The sequence below is a fragment of the Electrophorus electricus genome, chromosome 3 (genome assembly GCF_041902795.1).
Source record: "Electrophorus electricus isolate QZ-2024a chromosome 3, ASM4190279v1, whole genome shotgun sequence".
Classification (NCBI taxonomy): domain Eukaryota; kingdom Metazoa; phylum Chordata; class Actinopteri; order Gymnotiformes; family Gymnotidae; genus Electrophorus; species Electrophorus electricus.
The window spans coordinates 18753553-18774575 of record NC_137499.1 but is presented as its reverse complement, the minus strand read 5'-3'; the positions used below and the strand labels follow the sequence as shown (position 1 = coordinate 18774575).

The 21023-nt window shown below is 40.5% G+C and overlaps 3 protein-coding genes across 6 annotated transcripts; 1 reads left to right on the top strand and 2 right to left on the bottom strand.

Annotated features, from left to right (window-relative positions):
- The first annotated feature begins 72 nt into the window (after positions 1 to 72).
- Positions 73 to 9902, top strand: map3k20b (mitogen-activated protein kinase kinase kinase 20b). 2 transcript variants are annotated; one of them, XM_027014392.3, is made up of 12 exons: positions 73 to 203; positions 1591 to 1781; positions 2621 to 2708; positions 4068 to 4169; positions 4272 to 4337; positions 5292 to 5320; positions 5449 to 5586; positions 5716 to 5802; positions 6789 to 6863; positions 7390 to 7496; positions 8452 to 8593; positions 8940 to 9902. In XM_027014392.3, the coding sequence occupies exons 2-12, from the start codon at positions 1623 to 1625 to the stop codon at positions 9285 to 9287; spliced, it is 1341 nt and encodes a 446-aa protein (XP_026870193.1). In that variant the 5' UTR covers positions 73 to 203; positions 1591 to 1622; the 3' UTR covers positions 9288 to 9902. The 2 variants fall into 2 exon arrangements, with proteins under 2 accessions (XP_026870193.1, XP_026870201.1); XM_027014400.3 differs by having other exon boundaries at positions 117 to 203; positions 1607 to 1781.
- Positions 9903 to 11232: 1330 nt separating this feature from the next.
- On the bottom strand, positions 11233 to 14735 carry LOC118241991 (tubulin alpha chain-like). Its single transcript, XM_035529998.2, has 4 exons — positions 14584 to 14735; positions 13146 to 13368; positions 12697 to 12845; positions 11233 to 12362 (listed from the first exon to the last, which is right to left on the bottom strand). The coding sequence occupies exons 1-4, from the start codon at positions 14584 to 14586 to the stop codon at positions 11385 to 11387; spliced, it is 1353 nt and encodes a 450-aa protein (XP_035385891.1). The 5' UTR covers positions 14587 to 14735; the 3' UTR covers positions 11233 to 11384.
- A 1973-nt stretch (positions 14736 to 16708) lies between these two features.
- Positions 16709 to 20807, bottom strand: LOC113580047 (tubulin alpha chain). 3 transcript variants are annotated; one of them, XM_035524022.2, is made up of 6 exons: positions 20663 to 20807; positions 20176 to 20412; positions 18791 to 18837; positions 18371 to 18593; positions 18057 to 18205; positions 16709 to 17913 (listed from the first exon to the last, which is right to left on the bottom strand). In XM_035524022.2, the coding sequence occupies exons 4-6, from the start codon at positions 18549 to 18551 to the stop codon at positions 16936 to 16938; spliced, it is 1308 nt and encodes a 435-aa protein (XP_035379915.1). In that variant the 5' UTR covers positions 18552 to 18593; positions 18791 to 18837; positions 20176 to 20412; positions 20663 to 20807; the 3' UTR covers positions 16709 to 16935. The 3 variants fall into 3 exon arrangements, with proteins under 3 accessions (XP_035379915.1, XP_081566574.1, XP_035379913.1); XM_081710448.1 differs by lacking the exon at positions 18791 to 18837; XM_035524020.2 differs by lacking the exons at positions 18791 to 18837; positions 20176 to 20412 and having other exon boundaries at positions 20663 to 20802.
- Positions 20808 to 21023: the final 216 nt, after the last annotated feature.

Sequence of the window (21023 nt, the reverse complement as noted above, 5' to 3'; positions counted from 1 at the left end):
CGAGAGTTATTTCCTGTGTGCCCATTGAGTGGCGCTGTTTACTTTTGTTAGGTTTTACCGATGGCGCGCTACCGTCGCGTGTCCTGTTATGGAAGTGCAATAACACGAGACAATAAGACTCCACGTTATTTTATGACGGGGGTTGTCCAGAGCGCAAGCCTGAGCCATACTATACGGGATACTACTGAAAATACGACTAACAGGTATGGGAGCATGGTTTTAAATACTTGTTTCATAATGCAGACACTGTACACTTGTACACTTTTTTAATTATCTTTATTAAGTGTACGAAAAGAAAAGAGTTCCTGAAGATATGGAATGAATTAAGACAGTTGTGCTTAGAATTAATAAACATAGGGTTTTCTCCTACGCTATTCCTTAACATAATAGCACATCACTTGTTTTGGGGTTTTTTGGGGGGGGGGGGGGGAGGTTGCTTTGTTTATTTCTTTGTGTTTTGGGGTGTTTTTTTAACTGAGTGAAACTTCTAAGTATGGGAATAATATTACTCGGAAGTTGGAAAAACGTGCACCCTAAACAAATATAGTAAAAAAAAAAATAAAATAAAAATTAAAATAAAAACCAGAACAATAGGGTCGGACTTGGGAGGGTTTTTCCCCTAGTGGAAGTGTGTAGGAAAGAGGAAGCTTGGCTATCGGAGTTATCTTAATAATTTTTGATCGTGTGACCCAATGAATTTTGGTTTCCATGTCGGCAAAGCCACACTGATCTTTTGATAATAACCGAAAGAGCTGGGGCGGGGGGGGGGGGGGGGTCGCTCTGTATAAATGCGTCGGTCAAATGCAAAAATGTAATGTAAATGTACACTGTAGGTCCTCCATAAAATAGACCCTGGGACAGGTCAAGCAGTCATGAATAAATTAGGTTTAGATTAGTGTTGGGTGTACCCTCTCCTTCAGATCTATGCTTGTACACTCCTGCGTTGGTCATTTTGTCATCACACGTGACTCCTAGGTAAACTAAGGGGGCAAATCAGTAGTACCTGTGCCTTAAAGGCTAAACACCACCTAATGGACCTCCCTGAAGTTTGCACATTATTTTGGCTACTTCAAAAATGGATATGTGAAACAATATGAATATAACATGTTCATTTCTTTTAAAATGATCAATTCAAGTAAATTGACGAAAAACCCGATGTCACTCCGGAAATTCCAGAAAGTTGTCAAGTGATATCACTGGTGGACAGCAGTGACCAGCGCTGTGGTCAAACAACATTATGATTGACTTGGACTGCAAATTTTCCAGTGCTGGTTCATCAGATTCCGAAGATATTTTTGAATTTGATGAAGATTATGAACCTGCAAGATTTTTTTTAAGCCTTATTCCTTGAGTTTATTAAAAATAAAGTTCTAACTATCATTAATCACAAGCTAGAAACTCAGCTTTTGCTATATTTGTGTTTGACACTTTCATATTAGCTAGTGCTTAGCCTTTAAGGACTGTGATTGAATATCTTTGTTTTATGACTTAAACTTAAGAAAACCTCAGTTAATGGCCTGAAATCCTGTTACTTTCACATTGCTCATTTTTGCTCATTTTAAGTCAAGAGCTTTTCTCTCCTTCCTGCAGATCCTGGCATTTAGAGTGCATGTCAGTATGAGATGACGTCCCTCAGTGCTAGCTTCGTGCAGATACAATTCAATGACATCCACTTTTATGAGAGCTGTGGTGGTGGGAGCTTTGGCAGCGTTTACCGTGCACGCTGGATCTCACAAGACAAAGAAGTGGCAGTTAAAAAGCTGCTGAAGATTGATGCAGAGGTTGTGACATACATATGCACCCTCATGAAACTCCCACTCTATGTGGTTTCATTTCTATGTAGGGCCAGATCAACATACAGCTGGGGCTCTTTAGATTTTGGGTCTTTGTGGTTAATGTGGCTCTCATTCCCTGTTACTAGTTTTCTCTTTTTTTCATCCTATTTTTTCCTCCATGACACTTGTTTATTGTTCATAGGAGAAGGAAAGAGGGAGTACTTGATTGGTATGAGATGACTGGACAGCACACTTTTCCATGACTCTCTCACCCCCTCCGCCTCTCTCTATATAAAGCAAATCTGATGTTCTATGTGTGTCAAATGTGGCATGGTTCTGTAGGCCTACAGGTTGCACTAAGTAAGAGAGCCACCCTCAGCAGTAGGCTGAGAACTGCCTTCCATTACTGACACACAAACGTCATTGATTCTCCTTATCTCTAAAGCTACTTGTCCAGAGTGCTTTGTATTCTGTGTCCAATATATATATATATATATATATATATATATATATATATATATATATATATATATATATATATAATGCCCAACCTGGCATAAAGAGAAGTTTCAAGAATACTACAAGGTTAAAACCTTAGGAAGCTTTCCTGATTGCTACTGTAGTAATTCAGCAAAAAAACTAATTTGCACAATTTTGCACAATTGTCTTCTGAGGCACGTGTGTGGTGATTTAGGGTTGTGATTTGCATGATGCTAATAGGTGGATGTAAACTTCCCTATATTTCTAGCTATGTTAACCTTTTAGCTGTATTAGAAAACTAAAGAAGCAAAATTTGGTTGGTTGGTCAATGCAATACAATGCGTTTCTCCCCTCTTCCCATTCAGGCTGAGATTCTCAGTGTTCTGAGCCACAAAAACATCATTCAGTTTTATGGAGCAATTCTTGAGGCACCAAACTATGGAATTGTCACAGGTAAAAGTAGTGTGAGTGTGTTTAGGTAGATAATTATATTGATGATAAAAGTTTGTCGATTCATTTCTGCATTTTTGCATACTCTTATGTGTTTTTCATGTCTTCAGACCCAATTTAAATTTAAAACTGAGTTTTTATCCAGACTGTGCTCAGTGGTGTGTGTGTGGGGGGGGTCTCTCTCTTTGTGTGTGTGTGTGTGTGTGTGTGTGTGTGTGTGTGTGTGTGTGTGTGTGTGTGTGTGTGGTCCACAGGATAGAAGAAAATATGTAGCCCCCCCATGTCCTTATTTAGAATAAAGTGAAAGGTTCTCTGTGGTCTGTCCAATCTCCATCACACCTTTATCAACTTTGCCTTATTCTACTGAGCAGGAGTTTCCATATTCCTTGTATATTTCAGATATGCTTTGTGATGGTAATATAGCCAGCCCTTTTTTAAAGGCTATCCACAAACCTGGCCATGATTTAATTTTTAAACATTCTGTTGTGATCTCTGGCTTCAGAGATGTAAATTATATTAGACTGATCTATTCTAGATTAATCATATTTCCAAAAACATTATTAGGCAGCACCCAGTAAGTTGATGACAGTGATGTTTTCTTCGGTTGTCTGTATGTGCTCTTTAGCAGCTGAGCTAAATCATATTAATGGATGATATAAACTGTTAGTCCTTTCCTGTATGACTATGATCCTCTTCACTGTCACCCATCCACACTCTCTCTCTCTCTCTCTCTCTCTCTCTCTCTCTCTCTCTGTCTATATTGTAATATCTCTCTTGTTACTTGGTAGATTTGTTGATATACTTTTAGCTGGCAGCACATTAGAAAGTTGATCTTGGCTGTTTATTATTGGGGTGAACTGTACTTAATGGCTGTAGTCATAGGCCTTAAATTAGCTTGGTTGTTCTTCTGTGACATTCTTAATATTTAATCCCAGTCCTGGGGACCCCCTGCACTGCATGTTGTGCTTCATATGCTGTAACACACCCAAGTCTGTTCGCATGAACATAATTGTTGTTGTTCAGTTCAGCTAGGATTGTCAGAGAAGGAGAAACAATGTGCTAAGCACAGATATGGTTCTGTATCATTCTACTCCGTTCGGCATCATTGCATATGGTTCTGTGTTGTTCTACATGATTGTACATGGTCTTGCATGGTTCTGCATGTTCCTGGTTCTCACTGAAAGGTGACAGTTGAGCATTAGTGATTATTTCTCATTTTTTCTGCCTGTTTACTTCACTTTTCTCCTTTTTTTCAGAATAAAAATGTGTATTTGTCAATGTCACAACACAAGCTATGCTTGACTTTTAATTCTGGACATGTATCTACATGTATGTTTGTGCACGTGTGTGTGTGTGTATAAGAATATGCCAGTGGGGGGTCATTGTATGAGTATCTGTCCAGTGCAGACAGTGAGGAGATGGACATGGGTCAAGTAATGACATGGGCAGTGGACATTGCTAAAGGTAGGGACATATGCATGTGTATGGATGTTTTTACATATCATAAGCATATTCTTATGTAATTCTTGTAATGGATATGATTTGTGGATTAATGTTTCTTCTTAGGAATGCATTATTTACATGCAGAAGCTCCAGTGAAGGTTATTCACCGGGATCTAAAATCACGGAATGGTAAGATCCTGTGTTAATGTATGTGTTGTTCAGGTCATTTTTATGATTTGGATTCATGAAGAGTAATATAGTTAAACAAGAACAAGTTATTGTTAAGAGACCAAACATACTTTATATTCATTGATGTACAATGCTTGATGTGTGAAGCTTGGTGCATGTGTTGACACTGCTGACGGTCTTACTTACCTGCCACTAGCAAGACTTTAAAAAGGAATACCCCTACAACATTAGAACAGTTACTTAGTCCCATTCAACACAGTCCTGAGGTCTACTTGGACCCTATACTCAAAAAATATAGAGGGCAGTATAAAACGGGTAATATGTTTACAGTAATTTTTACACCTCTGTTGGTAATTGGTTCTGAAGCAAGTAAAGGCTCCAAACAGATATCTTATGTCTTTATGTCTTCATGGATTAAACATTTGTATTTGTTACTGATATGAGAGTGGAATTTCATTGTTTTGGCTAATGTATTACACAAACTAAGAGAAATTCAAAATCCTTAATAAGGGAATCTTCTTAGGTTAGCACACAAATATAATAAAAATAAAAGCCCTTACTAAAACACAATGCTTGAGGAGTTATAAGAAAAGTAAGTCCTTAGGTGATTTTAAACCAATCATGTACTTCCAGTGGTAATTTCAGTTTTATGTCCATAGGCCATGTGCATGTCCATGTGCATAGCCATGTGCATTTATGTCCATAGGCCATGCAGATGTCAAAGGTTGCTCCTTGGTTTAACATGTGTAACTAATTAATTAAATTAATTAATGAAATTGTGCAATCTTCTTCTGGCTCTCATACATTTTGTTTAACTGTTGATGTAAGTGTGACTATAAAATATTACGTTCTGTTACTGGGGACAACACTGCTGTTTGTCTCTGTGTATATGTGTGTTTGTTACAGCAGGAAGTATAATAAATGTCTGAACTAACTGAGACTTTTTCTTTCTAGTGGTGCTAACTGCAGACAACGTTCTCAAGGTATACATCATTTTAATGAGGGTCCAATCTTTTGGCATATCTGTTGTAAAGTTAGGCAGCAGTGCCTTAATTACTTGTGTTTGTGTGAATTACTGCACCTCCTTACCACTTATACCCTGGTCTGTCAGATCTGTGATTTTGGGGCATCCAAGTTCCTGTCTCACACCACACATATGTCTTTGGTGGGCACATTCCCCTGGATGGCCCCGGAGGTGATCCAGAGCCTGCCTGTTTCTGAAACTTGTGACACATATTCCTATGGTGTGGTGAGTATTTTAGTCTGTAGGGTGTGTGTGGGTGTGTGTGTGCATGTGCATGCGTGCGCTCTCTCAATAACACATTTGCACATACACGTGTGTGTTGTTTATGGTTTTGAGCTTTCATTTCTCCTTCAGGTTTTATGGGAAATGCTGACCAGAGAGGTGCCTTTTAAAGGATTTGAGGGCTTACAGGTGGCCTGGCTGGTTGTGGAGAAAAATGAGGTAAAGCACTACATATCCATAATTCTAGTAGTAAGACCAAATTGACTGATTATGTATGACTTCATTCTGCTTCATTCCCATTATATTCTGAAGCCCTCCTCCCTAATAAAAGAGTCCTGTGTAGCTCTGGTGTAGTATTTATAGTGGGTTGATCTCACACCTCTTAGAGTGAATGAGCAAGTGAGTCTCTGCAGCTTTTATAGAATGCATGCTCACTTTACTCAGTGAAAATCTTCTCTCATAAACAGGATGTGGTTGTTTTTTGCTGCTATTGTTTTGCTGTTCTTATTATTGTTTGTTGTTTTTTGCTGTTGTTCTGGTGAGTAAAACAGCTAGCCTGCCTAACCTGGGCAGAGATAAGACCATAGAAACTTTGGAATAAGAAAGAACAGTCAAGAAGCATACCTTTAAACAACCTAGTGTGTCAAGGAGAGAGAGAGATGGGAAGACAGAAATTAAAGTATAAGTACTTTCAAAAAGAAAGTATAACTTGAACAGACAAGTTAGGGTGGGAGGGGTTAAACTATGAAAAGAAATATTGCTATGATTTTTGCTGTGATTTTTTCAGTGCAATACATGTTACATGGAAGAGCTACACTTTTTGTTCAACTCACCAGTGTCAATATTAAGTTACAATGTGTGTATCACAGCTACATTAACAACCATTTTCATGAGTTTGAAGAAAATTCCATTAAATTTGACCTTTTGGGTACTTTTTATGATACAGATGTATCACATGACATCATGTTGTTAATCCTAATATAATACTGTCTTTTGAATGTGTTGAAGCACCACCCCCATGCTAATCCGCTGATGTGTTATTATAAACATAGTCCTGAGAGAGAGTTTTTCCAGCAGTTGAGTTTGTATGCTAAAATTAGACTTGAAATTTTATGTAAGGATGGTCATAATGATTTGTGCGTGCATGCGTGCGTGCGCGCGTGTGTGTGCGTGTGTGTGCACTTGCTCATGCATGTGTGTATCAGAGGCCAACCATTCCAAGCAGCTGCCCTGCCAGCTTTGCAGAGCTGATGAGATCATGCTGGGTGGCTGAACCCAAGGTGAGTGGGACAGGTTCAGCATGTCATTCTCCTTGAAGAACATTGATAGAGATTTTAGTGTAGTAAGGGTTAGGGTTAAAACTTTTGTAAAGGTTTTAGACTTTTGAAAAGTGTAATCTTATTACATGAAAAGAACTTAAGACAAAATATGGATTTTGGATCACTCACTATCTCAATCCCCACCCCCCAGTCTTTTATGTAGGCTTACTACGTGCTTTCTCCCTTGTCAACTTACTAGGGAGAATCATTACTCCCAATAAATACACAGATTAGGCCTCATTCTAGACTAAACAGAAGAACATCCACTTAGAGTGTAATTTAGTTTAAGATGGCTTATGTCTGGAAATCAAGCAATAAAGAAGGCAGCGATGTTATGTCACTGTAATTGACTGAGGAAATTGTTATTTTAATGTTTTGGATAAAATATAACTTGTACTTTATGGTCATTGTGATTGTGAAGAATATTTTAGTAATGAATGGCATTGGAGTAATGAATTACAATAGAATTATGATGTCCTTTTCTCAGGAGAGGCCAGTGTTCAAACAGATCTTGGCCACTTTAGAGTCCATGTGTAATGACAGTAAGCTTCCTGACCAGTGTAATTCTTTCCTACACAACAAAGCAGAGTGGAGGTATTTATGCCTGCACATAAAAACACGCACATACACACTCACCGAAACAATGAAAGGAAAATGTGTTCCTCACATGCACACATACTTATACACATACACAGAAGCATATCCAGACACACAAGGCTCCCATAAGAAAATCAGAATCGCTATTTTGATAATTCTAGTTTCTGTCTACGTTCTATATTAAGGCTGGGAAAGAGTGCATGAAGGATTGAGGAGGAATGAGAGGTTAAGGGAAAGAAAGACAGCTGGGATAGATGTATCAGTAGGATGGGGTGAGGGGCAAGCATAGGCCAGCATTTGTTATGGGATCGCATTCTAGAGTCCTAAGAGCTAATAAAGACTGAACATGAACAGAGCTTCACTCTAGCAGGGTGAAGAGACAGGAAAAATAGCGTCACAGGGGACAGAGAGAGAGAGAGAGAGAGAGAGAGAGAGAGAGAGAGAGAGAGAGAGAGAGAGAGAGAGAGAGAGAGAGAGAGAGAGAGAGAGAGAGAGAGAGAGAGAGAGAGAGAGCAAACCAGTGAGAGAGAGACATAGAGAGACAAAGAGAGGGTGAGAAATTCTAAGAGTGTCTGCCAACTCCAGCAGCAGGAGGGATGCTTGGAGAGTGTGTTTGGTGAGGGTGTTTGGGGAGTGTGTGTGTGGGGAGCGAGCTTGGCACAAGCAGACATGGCGTCGGGGCTAAAATATAAGAGGAGGGGGGTTCTGGCCCTGCAGCACATACCTGTTTATAAATAGCTGCACTGAAGGCTTTGTGTAAGCAGTCATGGCACGTCTTTATAAAATGGCACAGAGTGACCCCTGCTGGTGTGATGAAGTGAGGTACAGCTGGGTGCAAGCTCCACCTGCAAACTGCTGGGTTTGCAGTTGTGGATTAGACAGCATTAGCAGTGCTCCTGAATCTTTTTCTCTTCTCTTTTTTTTCTTCTTTCATTTTCTCCTTCTTTGTAAGGTGTGAGATCGATGCAACTCTGGAGCGGCTGAAGAAGCTTGAGAGAGAGCTGACCTGTAAGGAACAAGAGCTGGAAGAGAGAGAGAGGAGACTACGAGAATGGGAGAACAGACTCATGAAGAGGTCTAGATCGTGCACTCCTGTAAGAACTACAAAATGTATTAAATGAAATGTATTATTTAATAAGATTGGTGTTACCACACACACACACACACACACACACACACATTTGAACAATTGTGAACTATCAAAAATACAAGATGTCACTCATTTTTGTGCTCTGATTTGCAGGACAAATTATAGCTGCAAACATAATTTAGAACCACTAGGGGGAGACTGAAGATTAGGATGATCTCAGAGCTGGTTGTTTTTCTAACGTTTGCAATACTACAGGGACTGCACTGTTCAGCAGCTATTCTGGGGTTTAACTGAATTATTATTGCTGTCATTGTTACTGTTGTTGTTCTGACTGTCTCCCTCTCTTTCAGTTCTTCTCTCACGTCTCCCCCATGGCTGCCACTCTGAGTGCCGAATCTTTCTACGAGTCTCGATCTGAGGAGAGCAACAGCTCAGAGGTGAGCTGCCACATCTCGTCCTCCTGCAGCAATGGTGATCTAGGTGGTGCCAGCCTGCAGGCACTCATGCGTGGCTTCGGGGGCGTGTTTGACCTGGATGTGGGCGTGCCCGGAAGCAGTCCCATGCGCCAATCAGGCATGCAGGTGAACATGCAGGCCAAGCGAAACTCCTCCAAGTCCTCCTGTGTTCGCGAGGGTCGCAAACTCAACATGGCCATAGCCATGGATGCCTTTGGCTGGTCAGATGACGACAGCGACTAGAAGCTTTTCTAAAGGATGTGGGTGTGACCGGACATGGCAGCGGACATTAGGTCAGAGCTAGATCAAATGTCACATATCTGTTTAAAGTTTTTAAATACTGTAAGTGAGGTAATATAATAGGATCCATAAGATTTATTATTTGGAAAAACAAAACTGAAAGCGAGTGAAGAACACTCTTAGTAATACTTTAAATGTAGATCTGTCCAAAGTCTGTTGTGGCCCATTCTGTTATTAAATATTGAGCAGACTGTGACACTGACCTGGCTCTGGAAGTAATAGGGCTGCTATCCTGTCTGTTTTAAGGAAAGACTGCAGTTAGATTTTTCCAAGCCAGGCAGCCAAGTGGAAAGAGAAAAAAAAAACTATGTAATATAATCAGGGTTTTACCTCAGCCACCTCTATAATTGTGCGTAAAATAATTTTTTTAAATTAGAAATCCTCAGAGATCCTCATTGTTTCAGCATTAAACTATAATAGCAAATGTTACATGAGCAAACATAAGCAAATTCATTGTTATTGGGTATTGAACTGTTTGTGGCCAGAAGGCTATGAAGGGGAGTTGTGAAGGTGAGTTTTTGTAAAGCCCTTATTTTTTAAATAAAGGAATTACTGCTGTTTGTTTGAATTTCTTTCCAAGTACAGAAGGAAATATGCAGTATTTATTTTTTGTCAAATGAGCTAAATTGTTGTACTCACAAAGAATGCCAAAGGTTTTCGAAGTCTGCCGAACTAAAAACACTTTTTTTCTCCAAGATGTTCAAGTACTCAAGATGTGTACTGGCAGTGAAATCTCTACTTTGTGCCAAAAGCTACTCCTGAGAACATAGGCCATAATATTCATGCTCAAGCTTGTGTTGAAACCCTGCTTGCGTAAGGGTACATACCAAAGTTCCTCTTACTGGATTATTGGAATCGTGACAAGCTTATCTAGTTGATTTTTCCCCCCTCGTGTTTTGCGTGGGATAGCTAACAGCTAGTTTTTGACCATGTCTACTGCATGTGTAAAAGAGATAGGCTGAATGCCAATTCAAGACATAGTCCATGATAGTCTCAGAGGCCTATTGTGCACACAATTAAATTGACTAAAAGCAAAAATGTTTACCCTATTCAATTACGGCATTCTTCGAATATCTACTGGGACTGAAGAATGTATTTAGTCCTTTAAAAACTAAAACCAGAGATGTCTATTTTGTTAGTGCAGGTTCTGCCCAGGCCCATCGAATAGAGCTTTGCTTTTATGCAGATAGCTTGGATAAATGTAGTGGAAAATGGTAGGAAGGGGGCCAAGGCCTTCTGCCTTAAACATTCAGTGGTTTTAGTTTCAAAATGTGCACATGGGGAATATCTACCATTCTACATTTCTTATATATATATTATACACACACACATATCCACCCAAAGCAGGAGCCTATTAAGAGGATTAAGTCTTATGAAAGTAATTCTCAAAGCTATATTGTGCAATGGAAAGGCCATTCCTCAAAGCCAAACCAGTAGCAACATCTAATGCTTGTAGCCAACTAGTGTATTGTTTACAAAGCATTGATGATCTTAGAAACTAGTGCTAATCAGTTCTCATCTTGCATGGAGCAACAAAACCTTCTTTATGGGTATTTACATAGACCTTTCTGCTTAGTCAGTCCAAGGCTATGGAGTTACAGGAGCTGCTTTCACACAGCTGACACTGCTGTTAGTGGTGACAGTTGCCCATTTATTGCTTTTCTTGGCAATATTTTGTCCTTGGTGAAGGAACACCCCCCACATCCTGTTCACATTATCTGAATTTTAAGGCTGTTGAAATGACCCAGAATCATTGCTTATGACAAAACTGGATGATCACGGGTGTGCTACATCCTAGGACATCAGTCTACAGGTGAATATTTGTGCAAAGACATGCACCTGCAATTATCCAGATCTCTACATGTGCCATTTAACCCCAAGAGACACATTCATTTCATTTTCCTTTATTGAAACTTTATTTGGGGGAGAAAAACAAAAACAACTTCATGGAATGCTTAGATAAAAGAATGATTTCCATGCCTTATGCCAATAGCTGGAATATTTCATAAACTAGAGTGAAGTGAGTGAGCCATGTTGGTCTTAGTACTCTTCTCCTTCCTCCCCTTCATCCCCAATGCTGTCTGTGCCCACCTCCTCATAATCTTTCTCCAGAGCAGCCATGTCTTCTCTGGCTTCTGAGAACTCTCCCTCTTCCATGCCTTCCCCAACATACCAATGCACAAAGGCTCTCTTGGCATACATGAGGTCAAACTTGTGGTCCAGACGAGCCCAGGCCTCAGCGATGGCTGTGGTGTTACTCAGCATGCAAACTGCTCGTTGCACCTTGGCCAGGTCTCCCCCAGGAACAACAGTGGGAGGTTGATAGTTGATTCCAACCTTGAAGCCAGTGGGACACCAGTCCACAAACTGGATGGTACGCTTGGTCTTGATTGTAGCGATGGCAGAATTGACATCTTTGGGCACAACATCACCACGGTATAGCAGACAGCAGGCCATATATTTGCCATGACGAGGGTCACACTTCACCATCTGATTAGCTGGCTCAAAACAAGCATTGGTGATGTCAGCAACAGAGAGTTGCTCATGGTATGCTTTTTCCGCAGATATTACAGGGGCATAGGTAGCCAGAGGGAAGTGAATGCGAGGGTAGGGCACCAGGTTGGTCTGAAACTCAGTCAGATCAACATTCAGGGCTCCATCAAAGCGGAGGGAGGCTGTGATGGAGGAGACGATCTGGCCAATGAGCCTGTTGAGGTTGGTGTAGGTGGGACGCTCAATATCAAGGTTTCTACGACAGATATCATAGATGGCTTCATTGTCCACCATGAAGGCACAGTCCGAGTGCTCCAAAGTGGTGTGTGTGGTCAGGATGGAATTATAGGGCTCCACCACAGCTGTTGAGACCTGTGGGGCTGGGTACACAGCAAATTCCAGTTTGGACTTCTTTCCATAGTCCACAGAGAGACGTTCCATCAGCAGGGAAGTGAAGCCAGATCCTGTACCTCCACCAAAGCTGTGGAAGATCAGGAAACCCTGCAGTCCTGTGCACTGGTCAGCCTGAAGAAATTGGAGAACATGTAGATAGTATTTAAATTTTAAGACTGCCGTGTTCTACTTTTGTAAATAAAAAGGTAAATCAAGATTTAAAGTCTATGCAAATTCTGCTACACAGAGCACCTTCCCAGATTGTTTATGGAAGTCAAATTAAATGTTTGGCTTTGTAAACATTTGCTCTGCGTTTTAATAAAAGGATAACCTCTGAAATATGCAAGTTCTACTTCAGCATCAGCAAATGTAAACAATGGCTCAGTATACTCAAACACTGGCCCTAGCAGCTACACATCCTGACCCCCCCCCCCCCCCCCCCCCCAAGGGCCACAGGGAGTCTCACCAGTTTGCGGGTCCTGTCCAGCACCAGGTCGATGATCTCTTTGCCGATGGTGTAATGGCCACGGGCGTAGTTGTTCGCAGCATCTTCCTTCCCTGTGATCAGCTGCTCTGGGTGGAAGAGCTGGCGGTAGGTACCTGTGCGGACCTCATCTTGGGGGGGGGGGGGGGAGAATAAATATTCAGCACTGATCCAAGACAGCATCTTATGCCCCAGCCACCCAATAGCTCAAAATTAGTCATCTCAGAGACTGGGCTTAGATTTCAGTAAAACCGCATGGAGACATTTGCTTCACTTCACTGTTTCTCTTTACCATTAGCTACCAAATAAGCAATCAGTTCCTAAAAGCAATGTTGACCAACAGCCAGACAACTGACAGTTGGCCCATGCATCATTTAAAAAAAAAGGTTTATACAAAGAAAGTCCAGAGTGTGTAAAGGAAAAGTCTTTACCAATTACAGTGGGCTCCAGGTCTACAAACACAGCTCTTGGAACATGCTTGCCAGCTCCAGTCTCACTGAAAAAGGTGTTGAAAGAGTCGTCTCCTCCACCAATCGTTTTGTCACTAGGCATTTGGCCATCTGGCTGGATCCCGTGCTCCAAGCAATACAGCTCCCAGCATGCATTGCCCATCTGAGCACCGGCTTGGCCAACATGTACGGAAATACACTCACGCTGGTAGGGGAGAGAGACAGACAGAAGGGGAAGGAGTAGTTAAGGCTAACCTGTCCATGATGTGTTTCAGCAGCACAAAAATGGGCAAAATAAACATGTACCGCATGTGATAAGTCCCTTATAAAGGGAAACTTGTAACATCGTACAGCAACAATTAAATGAAATATTTAGTGTCGTAGTTGTGCAGGCCTTGCCTATAAAGACAGGCAGAAAAGGGAATAACCCTGCCATACATCTGTTTCGGTCATTAGCTAAGAGGATAGGGACGCGCCCTGTTTTGTAGACTGTACAGAAACATTTCACCTGAACTAACGGATTTTCACGGCAAACTCATTACCGAACCAATGACCCCATTCTAAAACGCAATCAAATCAGTCAATCGAAGGATCGCCAGGACCCCATTGTGTGAGAGATGGGACACGCCACTTGTAAAGTGTGACCTTATTTACATCTACATATATACTGAATTTAAAGAATAAACCAACATCAACTTTCATGGTGCATCTGTACAAACCGCACCAAAACTGCGCCTTAGTTTAGTGAATGGGGTTATGCGGCCTAGAACAAAAGATGACTGAAATAGTTTCGTCCGACCCGAAAGGACTTAAACCGTGCCAAATAACTATTCACTGTAACTTGAAATTAAGTTCCCTCTCTGAGGCGGACAAAAACTCCGTGACCCTTTTCGCTTTCACTTAATGAAAGACAAAAGCGCGCAAAAGAGGCCGACGGACAGACCCCGCCTTAACCGCCCAGCTTCCTCAATCACGAACTGAGAAATGGAGGGAAGGAGAAACGTGTCTGAAACGGACAACGCAGACCAAGCTGACATGTGCTGCGATTACTTTACAATTCTACATGCATCCCTAAACAATATTGTAAGCATGATCTTGTCTATGCATGTAATTCGCTTAAAACTTCGCGCTTCTCGCGATGTGTTTAATTCTTTTTGGCAGGGGGAAGCTACTCACCCATCAAACACTGGATCGCTGAGCTTTTGTCATCTTTACTTGTGTTAATAACTAAGGCGAAACTGATTTCTTCCCATACGTTTCTAAATATGTAATAATCGCCGATCCCAGACTAAAGTAAAGGTAGCGTTAGATAGGTAGACGATTTTAAGCTTTATACACGGTAAGCGGGGGGGGGGTATTAATTTATTTTTGTTGCCTACAGGCTACTATAAAGTTTACAATGCACAAAAGTATGACTCACCATTCTTGCAATTATTTTCCTTCAGACCGATGTCGATGAATCGGAGAACGAAGGCAGTATTACTGGGGCGTGGGTGGGGTAACGTTATATATCGTCGAAGCGATGGGTGGAGTATAAAAGTAGTTACAGGAAGCTTCATTTCTATTGGCGGGAGTGACTTAGGCGGCAGTTTCATTTGAATGGTCAACGGTCAGCCGATTGGATAAAGAAAGAAAGAACGCAAGGGAGACTTAATACTCTTAAAAGTGCGCAGCTGCATATTTAAACAGCTACGCACTCAGATAACCTTTTGTAAATCTCATACTATTACACATTTCACCCACAAACCTTACAAAGAAAAAACACTGAATTTAAACAGAGATCAACACGCAAACATGGATGCATGTAAGCGTACAGACACTAGTGGTGCATTTCAATCGCTCTAGCAGTTCCCTGTGAAGTGGACTACAAAATGAATCCGGGCCATTTTAAGCGATAGGCGGTGATAACGTTAAGTTCGAAGGGAACTTTAAACTGTGCTGGGAGAAGTGAATAACAGTTTATTATTATACAGGAAGTTGAAAGTAAAGTTTACCCTTCAGTCATTGTGTGTCTTGTCAAGATCACTTTAGCCACATTAGCAAATAAAGGAACTGCTTAATTGCCCGTCTGTTGGGAGAAACGAAAAAAGGCGAGACGTATGTGTTCTGCGTGATGTAGTAGTAGTATGGCATTCAGAATAAAGTGGTTTCAGTCGCTATCTTCGTTCGCTAACTGCAGTTCCCTTGACCACGTGATAAGTATGTAGTAAATGCGAGGGAACTTGGGGACTGTGTGGAACAGAATGTATATATTGTCTATATTACGAATTCCTAGAAGCAACAAAGTGACTGACAAATTTCTTATGGGTTATGCTAATTTTAAGGCTGTTGCTATATTGCTCATCACATTCTTATATCAAAGCTGACATTTTGCAATCTTAGCTCAGTCATGACATTTTTTTGTTTCTTTTTAAATTTTTAGTGTCCTTAAGTACAGTGCCAAAACAACAAAAAGATGTGTCAAAATCCAAATACTTACATATGAGTAGAAAGAAGAGAGAGATAGCGAAAGAAGACTGATGTCACCTGAACCTCCTGTGATTTGATTGTTTTATATCTATTACCATTTAAAATGTAAAGCTCTGCGATTTCGAATGCATGCGAAGTCCTTCTAACATATAAAATTAGTTTTTCAAATGTCTGGAATGTGCTGGTAATGACGTTGCTGTCACTGCTGTGTAATGATGCCAGTACAAAAGAGGAACAGGCCCGTTCCATGCACTCCAGAGTGAATCCAAATTTGTGTCTGTATTTGAACCAGCAGTAATTCAGGGATATGGTACTCAGATGTGATGCTTTACACCTGAGTACATTTTACATAAAGTAAGCTGTTTTATGAAATTCACCTTCATTTTAATTATCAGGATTGTTCATTCTTATTTAATCCATATGAAAAAGAATATTACGTGAATGTGACATTTCAAAACTGAAAACTAAGGAACTGAAAATGTTTCTTCATGTAATTCCTAAGTACTTAGGTCCAACATGAACCTCTACTAACCTTTTCAAATGAATTCTCTACAAAAGCTGCAAAGGAATAAAATGTGTTTATTCACAGTACTATGTTGTGTATAAAATCTATGCCAAAATAATGAGCTTCCTGAAAATTATATCAATGTAAATGTAAATTGTGTTCAGACAAAATGCAAAGCTGTCCCTGTTTCCATGGAGCCTTTGATATCATTGTCTGGTGTTGCTACATTTGCATTATTTGTATGCAAATTGTGGTCTTTCAAATACATTATTGTCTCAGCACTTACCTTTCAGTTCTTTGAAGATTTCCTTTAAAGAAAATCAAGTGTTTCATCTTTTCTCTGTTATGAGAGCGGTTTTTATGTTTGTCACTGTTTGACTAGTCATTCGTGATCGGGTGATGAGCTTTATGCAGAATATTTTGAATCTTCTAATAAATATAGCATTAAAATAGGACATTAGCAAACTATTAAACAGTTTTCATTGTATTTATATCAGCTCTGTCTGTGCAAGGATTTTTATGGTAGTAAATAGACAATGGGGAAAAGACAATATGTTTAGTAGAACCAAAGTAATGTTGCTAAAAATTTTATTCAAATGAAAATACTGCATATGTGTAATTTGTTTTAATACAGAATGCAGTACAATGCCTTTGTTTTAAAAACATTTAAAAATAATAGGGCTGTTAGTCTTAGTACTCTTCTCCTTCCATCTGTTCATCCCAAATGCTGTCTGTGCCCACCTCATATGCTTATAGCTTTCACAAACTAGAGTGATGGGAGAGTGAGCCATGTTGGTCTTAGTATTCTTCTCCTTCCTCCCCTTCATCCCCAATGCTGTCTGTGCCCACCTCCTCATAATCTTTCTCCAGAGCAGCCATGTCTTCTCTGGCTTCTGAGAACTCTCCCTCTTCCATGCCTTCCCCAACATACCAATGCACAAAGGCTCTCTTGGCGTACATGAGGTCAAACTTGTGGTCCAGACGAGCCCAGGCCTCAGCGATGGCTGTGGTGTTACTCAGCATGCAAACTGCTCTTTGCACCTTGGCCAGGTCTCCCCCAGGAACAACAGTGGGAGGTTGATAGTTGATTCCAACCTTGAAGCCAGTGGGACACCAGTCCACAAACTGGATGGTACGCTTGGTCTTGATGGTAGCGATGGCAGAATTGACATCTTTGGGCACAACATCACCACGGTATAGCAGACAGCAGGCCATATATTTGCCATGACGAGGGTCACACTTCACCATCTGATTAGCTGGCTCAAAACAAGCATTGGTGATCTCGGCAACAGAGAGTTGCTCATGGTATGCTTTTTCTGCAGATATTACAGGGGCATAGGTAGCCAGAGGGAAGTGAATGCGAGGGTAGGGCACCAGGTTGGTCTGAAACTCAGTCAGATCGACGTTCAGGGCTCCATCAAAGCGGAGGGAGGCTGTGATGGAAGAGACGATCTGACCGATGAGCCTGTTGAGGTTGGTGTAGGTGGGACGCTCAATATCAAGGTTTCTACGACAGATATCATAGATGGCTTCGTTGTCCACCATGAAGGCACAGTCTGAGTGCTCCAGAGTGGTGTGTGTGGTCAGGATGGAATTGTAGGGTTCCACCACGGCTGTTGAGACCTGAGGAGCAGGATAAATGGCAAACTCCAATTTTGACTTCTTGCCATAATCAACAGACAGGCGTTCCATCAGCAGGGAAGTGAAGCCAGATCCTGTACCTCCACCAAAGCTGTGGAAGATCAGGAAACCCTGAAGCCCAGTACACTGATCAGCCTAGGGGGTATAGAAAGAAGTTACTGTGTGATTGTTTTACAGGCAAATTCAGTGACATAAACTGAACATCTTATTCTACATACGGTACAATACAATATTGCGTTGAGTTACCTCCAAGTACTGTGTTTTTAATTATTTCTCACCAGTTTGCGGGTCCTGTCCAGCACCAGGTCAATGATCTCTTTGCCGATGGTGTAATGGCCACGGGCGTAGTTGTTCGCAGCATCTTCCTTCCCTGTGATCAGCTGCTCTGGGTGGAAGAGCTGGCGGTAGGTACCTGTGCGGACCTCATCTGAAGAATTAATCATTAAAACATTCATTCAATCACCACAGTATTTTTTTTCCCAAAATATAATGCTTTAATGCTCTTAGTGACTGTACAGAGAAAAGGTTATATAAAAGAAAAGTTATGAAAATTGTGAGTCTGAGATGCAGGAAGAGAAATGCAGCAAATTACCGATGACGGTGGGCTCTAGGTCTACAAAAACAGCTCTCGGTACATGTTTTCCAGCTCCAGTCTCACTGAAAAAGGTATTAAAAGAGTCGTCTCCTCCACCAATGGTTTTGTCACTAGGCATCTGGCCATCTGGCTGGATTCCATGCTCCAGACAGTATAGCTCCCAGCATGCATTGCCCATCTGCACACCTGCTTGGCCAACATGGACTGAGATGCACTCACGCTGGGGAGAGTTAGAAAGAGCTTCATAGATGACTTCACACAACTAAAAAGCCAGCTTTTGAAATATGTTACTTTCACAAAAGGTCATATAAAAGTCAAAATAACTTGTAATTGGTGGACAACAAAATTAGAAATGTCTATGTCCATTTTACAAGTGTTTACATGTGCTATGTATAGTTGTGATAAAAGCTCATGAACCTATTGTAATTTTCCAGATGTCTGAATCAATGGCTCCTGATCTTCTACTATGTGAGAGTAAAAAATCAAATGTTATTTTTCACACACATACCAAAAAAAAATCTGTTTCCATATCTTTACTTAATAAGATATGGTTTAAACAATCAAGATCACTGACAGAACAAAGGGATTGCAAAATGATTTTTAAAGACTATAGCTCTTCTCAATCCACATTTGGGCAGATGAATACGTTGAATATAAGGTAGAGAAACAAACAAGTGAAATTCACCAATGTTGGTGTCCTCCTTGGTAACAGTGTCCTACAATAATCTGTTTAAGGGCGCACCACAAAACTAAAGAAGAGCCCTAGAGTTTTAACAAAGGATCTGTGGGCATGTCTTGCATTTTGGAGCATGTGTATTCATGAGTTCTTAAGAACAATGAACAATGAACAATGAGTCTTCACAGGAGGTAAGTACAGAAGAAATCATTGCCCTCATTTTTTGGTGGGAAGAAGAAAAGAAAGAAATCATGCATTGTTACCCTTCTCAAATTTGTTCAAGTTCACCTGAATGTTTCAGATTGCTTGAACAAAGTTTCAAGGACAGATGAAATATTTGGACAAAACTGAATATTTCACACCAACACCAATATTAAACTCTATCTGTCAGACATAGTAAAGGACTAGCTTGAAATCATTAGGAACCAGTAATTTCCTGAAGTGTATCAGGAAATTCTGCACCACAATGTCAAGGAGTCTGTGATGTAAAACTCAAAAGAGGGTTAGGTCATACATCCACAAGAGAGTGGAATGTTGAAATGCTATGCTCTGATAGCAGAGCTTTAGCAGACCATTCAAGCAAGTAATGCCAAACATGTACATGAACCAAAAGAGTTAAATTTTAGAGGAATAGGTCAGAATACATCCTAACTGCTGTGCAAAGATGATCAACAGCTAAAAGAAAGCATTTGTTTGAGGTTATTGCCCAAATGTACTAAATATTTTTCACAATAGTTACTAAATATAAGGGTGTACATTCTTTTACTATCAGTGATATTGTTAATTTAAACCATAAAGTAATTCTCAGAAAAGTTCATTGACCACATGGCCATTTAAAATATCACCACTGTGTGCTTTTTTTTTTAAATTAACAGATTTATGTTTAATTATGACGTTTCTCAAATCCAGATAATTTATAAGGTTCACAAATCTTTTGTCACAACTGCACATTCCCTCATTCCCTCAAAAAGTATTTCCCTTAAACCTGCTTTCTTCTTTAATTGCCTGCTAATTAATAAATACTATAGAAACTAATGTTACTTTTTGTAGTACCACTACCAACTTATGACAAAGTCCTTTAAAAACCTAAATGTAGCCAAACCTTTAAGTTGCTGAAATGTCTTACCATTTTAGTTCTTTTCTCAGACCGCTGTCAGGAGTTCGGAGGAGAAATCTTGTGTTTAGCTGTCTGTATATTGGTATATATAGGCCCTGATGATGTCGTGGAAACGAACTTTGTTGATGGCAACAAAGGGGTTAAACCCGTTTGTATGGACTGTTCTCTTGCCTGCCTGATTTAGGTGAGCCTGTCATACAAGTCCATAGTGTGCTGAATAAACAGTAACACTTCAGTGCCCCTCCTCTTTGGCAGAACACATCAATGCACACACAGACAAGCATGCACACACATACATGCACTCACATTAATATTTAACTCTCACTTGAAAGATAACTTAACATTTTCTTTCAGGCAACCAAAGACTTAAAACTAAACTAAAACACGAGCGAAAGGTGCAATGGGGGAGGGGAGAATACAGGAGCACATCAAACAGTGGTGGTAAAACAAATAAGAAGCAATAAGATGTTGGCCCCAGGTGTAAGATTACACTTACCTGCTTCAAACATACATTTCAGCTTGTTGATCCATTGTTCATAAGTGAATTCCATTCCCCAGCTCCCCTCCAGTCTCTTGTCTTTCTGTTACTGTTCCTTTAACATTCCCCCCTCTACTCACCTCTCCACCACCACCCTACCCCCTGCATGCAATCTCCGTTGTGTTTTCATGCCCAGCTGGCTTCATAATAAACTTACATATTGACATTGGAAACCAGCAATCACCATGGTGACCCTCCCTACCTCACAGCTCTGCTATGCACTGCTCTCTGGGTCACAGTGAATTGTGCTTTCATCCTAAACACTAGCTATGATATAACTGCCTCTTCAAAGCTTTTTAATGACTACATTTATATAGAT